This window comes from Elaeis guineensis, chromosome 1, assembly GCF_000442705.2.
Source record: "Elaeis guineensis isolate ETL-2024a chromosome 1, EG11, whole genome shotgun sequence".
Taxonomy (NCBI): Eukaryota; Viridiplantae; Streptophyta; class Magnoliopsida; order Arecales; family Arecaceae; genus Elaeis; species Elaeis guineensis.
In genome coordinates, this window is record NC_025993.2 from 115,465,023 (window position 1) to 115,473,817 (window position 8,795).

The window sequence follows — 8,795 nt, forward strand, 5'->3', positions numbered from 1 at the left end:
CGTCCAACTTCATGCCAAGGCCCAGGCTGCACGCGCCCAAGGCCAGGCTCGGGTGCCACCTTGCGCACCCTTGCGAACTCATGCGCGCACGCGTCCGGCCGTGCGCGCCCTTGCACGGGCTGATGTCACACGCTCTGCTGTGCCGTTGCCTCCCGCGTCCTGCTGCCGCACGCGCTCCGTGTCGCACGCCTCCGGCACTGTGCGCATCCCTCTGCGCATCATCCTGCTGTGTACGCCCAGTACTTGCCGCGCACACTCTGCTGCGCGGCGCGCTCTAACATGGCGCCAGTGCGCTGCCAATGCGCACCCCAGCGCACACTCGTCCATGATGCCGCGCGCTGCTGCATCTTGGCACCCGTCTGCTGGTGCCAATGCTTGGCCTGGCCATACGGGCACCAGACCATACCTTTTCCTTGCAGAGCTCCGCCAAGCCTCTGCCCTCTTGGGATTGGCACGGTAAAGGCATCAACCCGTGCCATCCCAGAAAGCCAGCTAATGGGACCGTGACAAACCTCCGCCACCCGAAGATCCCGACGTCCTCGGAGGGAGGTGTGACAAGTAAGTTTGGATCGCCTCTCTAAACTGCCACAAAGAAGTCTCCTTCTCCCAACTAGCCTCGTTCTCTGGTTCCCCTTTCCATTGGACCAAATATTCGATCCTATTTTTCTTGCTGTCCCAAGGTCCGGTGGTCAAGAATTTTCTCACCTCCTTGTCAAATTGTTGCCTTATTGTTGGTGGGGCTCTTTGCGCCTGAATCCTTGAAGGATCTGCATCTTCATGAAAGGGCCTTAGATAACTCACATGAAAGGTTGGATGTACCTTTAACCTTTCCGACAGATGCAATCGATAGGCGACATTTCCCACCTTCTTCACCACTTCAAAGGGCCCATCATATCTTGGAATAAGACCTCGATGTACCTTCTTACTGTTGATCTTTTTTCAGATTTGAGGAGTCAGTTTCAGCAGAACTTTATCCCCCACATTAAATTCCAAAGGCCTGCGCCCTTTGTCTACATATTTCTTCATCCTCCTCGCTGCCTTATGGAGACTGTCCTGTGCCTCTTCCAGCATTTCCTGCTGATTGCGGGCAAATTGATAGGCTGCCGGGCAGATTCCCCCAGATTTTTGCAAGGCAACTTCTTGAGGGATAAGAGGTTGGCGTCCAGTCGCCAACTCAAAAGGACTGAATCTTGTTGCAGAAGATCGATGAAGATTATAGCAAAATTGAGCAGTGTCTAACAGCTTCAACCAATTCCTTTGGCTGGCTGTCACATAGTGTCTGAGATACTCCTCCAGCAATGCATTCACCCTCTCCGTCTGATCATCAGTTTGAGGATGATTTGCTGTGGAGAACTTGAGTTCAGAACCCATCAATTGAAAAAGATAGGTCCAAAACCTTTCCGTGAACCGAGCATCTCTATCACTGATGATATCTGTAGGCAACCCGAAATGTTTCACCACATTTCGGTAGAACAAGTCCGCAGCAGTCTCCGCTAGACATGCTTCCGGTACTGGAACAAAAACAACATACTTGGAGAAGCGGTCAACAACCATCATGATAGAAGTCATACCTTCTATCTTCAGAAAGCCACTAATGAAGTCCATGGATACCGAAACCCATGGCTTTTCTGCAATTGGCAAAGGTTGTAGGAGACCCGCCTCCTTGCGCCTCTCCACTTTGTCTTGTTGGCACACCAAGCAAGACCGGACATAAGCCTCGATGTCCTCTTCCATCTTCGCCCATACAAACGTACGAGACAAGAGAGCCATCATGCGCTCTCTTTCCGGGTGTCCCGCCCATTGAGAATCATGGGACTCCCTCATGAGTTGTCTCTTCAGTCCTCCACCATCAGGGACATATAGTCTATTGCTTTTGCCCACCAATAGACCATCTTCAACCCAATATCTTCGGGTCACACCATCCCGAACCTATTGAAGCAACTTTTGGTAGCCTTTATCCGACTGCGCCACCACCCGAATCTTGTCGGTGAAGTCTGCTTCCACAGAAGAAATGGCAGCAGCAATTTCACAATGCCTTTCCTACTCAAGGCATCAGCAACCTGGTTATGCTTCTCAGGTTTATGCTCCCATTCCAAGTCATATTCAGCCAAGAATTCTTGCCACCGAGCCTGTCTAGGAGACAGCTTTTTCTGCGTCAAAAAAAATATGTTAGCCACATTATCAGTTTTCACCACAAATATGGTACCCAGCAGGTAGACCCGCCATGTCCTCAAGCAATGCACCACAGCCAGCATCTCTTTCTCATGGGCAGAATATCACTGTTCTGCCTCCTTGAGTTTCCAGCTTTCAAAGGCAACCGGATGTCCCTCTTGCACCAGCACACCTCCAACAGCTTTATCGGAGGCATCGGTATGCACTTCGAAAGGCTTCACAAAATTAGGCAACTTAAGCACCGGTTCTGATGAAACAGCCACCTTCAATTCCTCGAAGGCCTCTTGGCATCTTTCGGTCCAATCCCATGGCTGATCCTTCCTCAACAGATCTGTCAATGGGGTAGCCTTCCTTGAATATCCGGCCACAAATTTGCGATAATAGTTTGCCAAACCAAGAAAACTTCTCAACTCGACAACTTTGGTAGGTGCTTCCCAATCTAGAATGGCCTGCACCTTCTTCCGATCCATTTTCACCGTGCCATTGCCCACCACATGTCCGAGGAAATTGATTTCTTTGCAGCAGAATTCACACTTTTCCTTCTTGACATATAGCTTGTGTTCTCTTAGCCGATGGAACACCAACTTTAGGTGCTTTCGATGTTCTTCCAAAGAACCACTATATATGACTATATCATCCAGATAAATAACCACAAACTGATCGATATAATCATAAAAGACATCATTCATTAAGTTGCAGAAAGTTGCAGGTGCATTTGTCAAACCAAACGGCATGACAAGGAACTCATAGGATCCATACCTCGTAACCATAGTGGTTTTGGGTTCATCCCCTTCAGCAATCCTCACTTGCCAATAACCTGATCGTAGATCCAACTTGGTGAAGTATGCAGCCTTGGATAACCGATCAAATAAATCTGATATCAGGGGCACCGGGTACTTGTTCTTAATGGTGACTTTATTCAGGCCTCCGTAGTCCACACAGAGCCTAAGAGAACCATTTTTCTTTTCCTGGAACAACACAGGGGCACCGAAAGGAGCTTTAGATGGTTGTACCTTTCCCGCATCCAGCAGTTCACCCAATTGCTTCTTTAATTCAGCTAACTCCTTAGGCGACATTCTGTAGGGAGCTTTGGCAGGAGGTCTTGTGCCGGGCACAAGATCAATCTTGTGATCCACAGCACGTCGAGGCGGCAGCCTCTTTGGCAACTCTGAAGGCATTACATCACCGAATTCCTGTAGAAGTTCAACCACCTCCTTTGGCACCGTTGCTGTCTCATCAGGGCCCACATCAATGAGAGCAGCAAGGTAAGTTACTTGGCCCGCTTCCATCCACGGGCCAATTGCATGGCAGAGACCATCTCCACCTTTGGTTCGCGAACACCAGCATCCGAAAGCATGCTACACCCTGTAACAAAACAAGGTCTCCTCTCATCATGGATCATCAGTCCATTCAAGTGTGGCAATATCGCCACTTTGGCAGCGACAAAAAAGTCATTGCCAAGGATCAAGTTGTAGTCGTCCAGTGGAACCACCATCAGGTTCATGCGACCATCCCATCCGCCAATGATCACGTGGACGTCAAAGGCCATGCCCCTCACGACCTGGGCTTGGGAATTGACTACCTTGATACGGCTCGAGTGTTTCGCCACACTCAAGCCTAGAGTGGGTACTATCCTTTCAGCCACAAAACTGTGAGTGGCACCACTGTCCACCATGGTTGAAAGCTGATGTCCATTGACTTCCATTCGCACGAACATCAGTTTGGGGTGTTCCTTGGCTTTCTCCGTCTGAATTGCACCAAGTAATTGCAATGGTGCAACTTGGTGTGTAGCCTCTGAATCAGACTCATCACAGGCATCTTTGGCAATAATGGCACTTATCTTGCTCTTGTTGGGACAATTGCGAGCAAGATGAGGATCAGAGCAGATAAAGCAACCAGGATGAGGATTGGCATGATCCCTCCTTTGGTGGGAACCCTCCACCTTAGCCTTCCCTTTATCAATATCTTTGGTCCGCTTCTCACCAACATCCTTTGGCCTCTTCCTGTGATTCTTCTCAGCAAACTTAGGTTTGTTTGTGGCAAACCCATTGCGAGGCTTACTGATCCGCAAATCCACCAAGGCATCAGCGGCAACCAATACGGCGGGCCAGTTCTTAATGCCTTGTCGTCGCAACTCCAATTGCGCCTAAGGTTGGAGACCAGACAGGAAGTTGAATTACCTGTCTGCCTCGGACATATCCCTTATGTCTAACATAAGAGAGCTGTACTCCTTCACATACTCCCTTACCGAGCCGGTCTGTCTCAACTTCTTTAGGGAGTCCCTTGCAACCCATGCTGTATTGCAAGGGAGGAATTGCTCCTTTAATTCCTGTTTCAACACCTCCCAAATAACAATCTGTGGCCTGGCAACATCTTTCATTCTGGTTCTCCACCAGAGTTTGGCATCCCCCACCAAGTACATACTGGTGATGGAGACTTTCTCCTCTTCAGGAGCATGCGCAGCCTTGAAGTATTGCTCCATGTCCCACAAGAAATTCTCCAGATCTTTGGCACTCCGCATGCCATTGAAAGGCTTTGGATCAGGGACCTTCATCTTGACGGGCGCATCTCCCCGCGAAGGGTTTTGCAGCACCGTCTTGAGGAGTCTGACATCATATTGCATCTCCTCCAATTGTTGCTGCGCCATTGCCAAGGCTTCTTGCAGCGGAACCAATGAGCCAGCGAGTGCTCCACTTGCGACCACAAAGGTTCAGCGGCTTCCGTTTGAGGCACACGAGCATTGCTTCCAACCAGGATAATTTTTCACGGATAGCTTCCATGTTACCGCCCGTTCGCATGAGCGCCACCCCCACGCTCAATGTTTTGGCTCTCAAATGGCCAAAATCCCCTCGCTAGAGCAAACATGCTCTAATACCAACTGTCACAGGGCTGATTCTCGCCCAGAATTTTTGCAAGAATTCAAGCCTTGTGCGGCATTAGACCCACGTCTAGTTCAGCCTCTCAGCACTCCCCTCCCATAAGAGACATGATATCAAGGCACATAAGGAAAATATCAAAGATTTTCTTTATTCCAATTCCCACTATACACTGGATAATAGAGACCCGCCCACAGTCTCTCCGAATATCCCACACTTGCCCACTCTTTTCTCTACAAGCCAGCAAGCCAGGTATACATAGGCGGTGGACAACTTCCCCAACCGCTGGGAACCAACTCAGAACCGTCCCCATCTGTTTGGAAGGCAACTGTTCCAAGGAGTTGGGAGTCAACTACTGTCAACTCCCCTAAACTGCTGCTGGACAGCAACTGACCAAGACAACCGAAGGCAACTGTCGGGCCAACTCAGAATCCCGTCCAACTGCATGCCAAGGCCCAGGTTGCACGCGCCCAGGGCCAGGCTCGGGTGCCACCCTGCGCACCCTTGCGAACTCATGCGCGCACGCGTCCGGCCGTGCGCGCCCTTGCGCGGGCTGATGTCACACGCTCTGCTGTGCCGTTGCCTCCCGCATCCTGCTGCCGCACGCGCTCCGTGCCGCATTCCTCCGGCACTGTGCGCATCCCTCTGCGTATCATCCTGCCGCGTATGCCCAGTACTTGCTACGCACACCCTGCTGCGCGGTGCGCTCTAACATGGTGCCAGTGCGCTGTCCATGCGCACCCCAGCACGCGCTCGTCCATGATGCCACGCGCTGCTGCATCTTGGCACCTGTCTGCTGGTGCCAATGCTTGGCCTGGCCATACGGGCACCAGACCATATCTTTTCCTTGCAGAGCTCTGCCAAGCCTCTGCCCTCTTGGGATTGGCACGGTAAAGGCATCAACCCGTGCCATCCCAGAAAGCCAGCTAATGGGACCATGACACCGTGTGTCTAAGCTTGTAGAAAAAACTTAACCCCCGCAATCCAAAATTATACCCAACTTTACTTAACAAGGTCTGCTGGTCCAGTTCCTAGACTCTGAAACATAAATTGAACTAATAAACAATTCCAGTAGTTAGATTTAAGAATCTATAGAGACCTAACTTGATCTGCTTGTTTCTCCAAGCTTGCAGAATTGTACTTCACCAAGTCATAAGTTCTGATGCTGGTCTGCATGCTAAGCCGAAACTGAAATAGACTCGATAATACCAACCTATTAAGAACCAAGCAGATCTGCATTTCTCTGAGTCCAAACATGCAGAATTATGTCCTACTTAACCAGCTGATGTATGAAGTCTGATATGTTTTCCTCAAAAAAAAAAAAAAAAAAAAAAAAAGGAGGTGTGAAAGAAGAAGAAGAAGAAGAAGTCTGATGTTGGTCTAAACCATAGTCTCAAAAGTGAAGTTAACCAATAACCAAGCAGCCACCTGCCTATTTTTATTCTTTCTAACCCTATAATTTATTATTGAAAGGTTGTGTCCATGCTCACTGCATATCTCTGATATAAGCATGTTGTTGATGGCCACATACTAATTCTTTTAAATACCTATATACATAGAGACAGTTCTCATCTTCCTCGTGAATTTGGAGTTGTATAGAAAAATTTAGGTGAACAAATTCCATTCTAGCCAACGACTATAACTGGTTTAAATTGTGTCCTACCCTTTGACCTTTCAATTGGGCAATTGATTTCCTGGTATAGCTTATGCTAGCAACCTCTGTCTAAATTTGATCTCTTTGTTCACTGCAAAATCATTGGCATAAATTTGGATCTTCCGTGGACATTCTTCAATTCTTATTAATGGACTTTGATCTGCAGGTGTTCAATGCACACCTTGTTAGGAGAGTAAGCAACCTGCTATTATGGACTAATGACAGATTTTTCTGACAATAATTCTTGTTTTCCCCTCTCCTCTCCATTTTCCATCAAAATTGTGTGCTATGAGAAGGTTGGTAGTTCAACTTTCTCTGAATGAATAAATGATTTTTTTGGATTACTTCAATAATAATTTACAAAGTTCAATATATGATGCACAGCCAGAGATCTGGAAGAGGTCTAGATGATAAACATTTTTGGCTGAAATGAAATGAACAATAGGAGGAGAAAGAGTAGAATAGAAGAGAAATAAGTTCTCTCTTCCCTATGTTTTGTCTTTGCTGAAAGCTCAATTCTCCCCTACCACAAGCCAATCTTCTTCATCCAAATACTCCCATACAAGTCCAACCACATAGAACCCCATGTCACCACCATCTTCGTCATCGCTCGAACTGCTCGGCCTAGCTTCCTCCTCCTCTTCTTCTTCTTCTTTGATCATCAAACCAACAGGCTCTTCATAAGAATCTTCATAGCCAAATTCTACATCATCTTCTATATTGCGATCATCATCTTCATATCCTTGAAACCAGCAATTGGCAGACAAATGACTCAAGATCTCGCTCGCCGATGCCCCTCTGAGATCCAACATGTTTTCCTGGTCGGCGACGATGCGCCATGATACCAACTTGTGGTTCAAAGCAACATCACAGCCCTTGAGCTTATATGTACCTTTGGCCTTGCTCCTAGACTTGGATATGGGGTGGGAGTGGCACTCTTGACACCTAGCCCGTCGACACTTGCCGGTGAATTTGGAGTGGTTGGTGGGCTTGGATGACACCTTGGTGTAAAATCTGGCGGTCGGAGGCATGTCGGAGCCATCGAACATCTTGTCATTGTGCCTTGGATTGCATGGTGGTGGCAAGATGCTTGGGCTCCTAACCATTCCATGCTGCCATCCTTCTCTCTTCATCTCCTTGTGGCTTGGCAATAGAGAGGCTAAATGGAGATCTTAAATTTTGTTTCTCCTTCTTACTCAAATGGATAGGTTGGCTATTTCTGTCTTTAAGTTCTGGTTGTTCTAAAATGGTGGCAAGGCTCTTGTTTAGGATTGGTGATGGTCCTTGTTTAGGACAAAGCCAACGAAGTCTGGTGGAAAAACTGGGCACGCAATCTTTTTTTAAAGAAGCCAATACCTGTCGGAGACGGAAGTGGTATCTTGTGATAGTGATGCAAGGGAGGGAAGGTTCCATGAACCATGCTAAATGCTTGGTAAATTAGCTCTGATGTAGTATTACGAGATAAGAGTATTTTAACAGATTAGTCCGGGTATTGATCAGGTACAAACTGGAACTAGTCTCTCTCTCAACAGCCAGTCAACAAAATCCCCTCCAATTAGCCATGTCAAAAACTAACCAAACCTGGCCTTGTTCCGATTTACCATGGCTTGTATTAGGGATTGCGTGGACTAGATTCTTTGGACAAACTTTAAACAGCTTGGGTAAGTTGGAGTGCTGACTTTGACAATGATTATGAAGAGAGTCATATGGATCAAGGGAAGCAATTTGTGACCTGACCCATCAATCCGAGCAAACGATCTGTTGGGGAAACCCGCCGACCGACTGCCGGAGGGCCCGACCGCCCGACCGCCAACCGACTGCCGGAGGGCCCGACCGCCCGACCGACCGCCGGAGGGCCCGACCGCCCGACCGACTGACGACCCGACCGCCTCCGACAGACGACTCCGACTGGCCGATAGACCATCCGACAGTTGGTCGGGGCGACCGACTGACGGATGCCATCGGCGGTTAACTACCGACCAGTCTACGGCCCATCGCCGGCCGGGGGTATGTCGGGCGTAACCATCCCGACCGACTGAACCCGGGGGGTCTGAGGCCCGACTTACATGATGCTCGCCGACCAATGGAGGGGC

At 48.7% G+C, this 8,795-nt stretch overlaps 1 protein-coding gene across 1 annotated transcript; it reads right to left on the reverse strand.

Moving 5' to 3' along the window:
* Positions 1-7,012: 7,012 nt before the first annotated feature.
* LOC105038729 (uncharacterized) lies at positions 7,013-7,963 on the reverse strand. Its single transcript, XM_010914594.4, has one exon. It carries the CDS (start codon positions 7,833-7,835, stop codon positions 7,215-7,217), a length of 621 nt encoding a protein of 206 aa, XP_010912896.2. The 5' UTR covers positions 7,836-7,963; the 3' UTR covers positions 7,013-7,214.
* Positions 7,964-8,795: the final 832 nt, after the last annotated feature.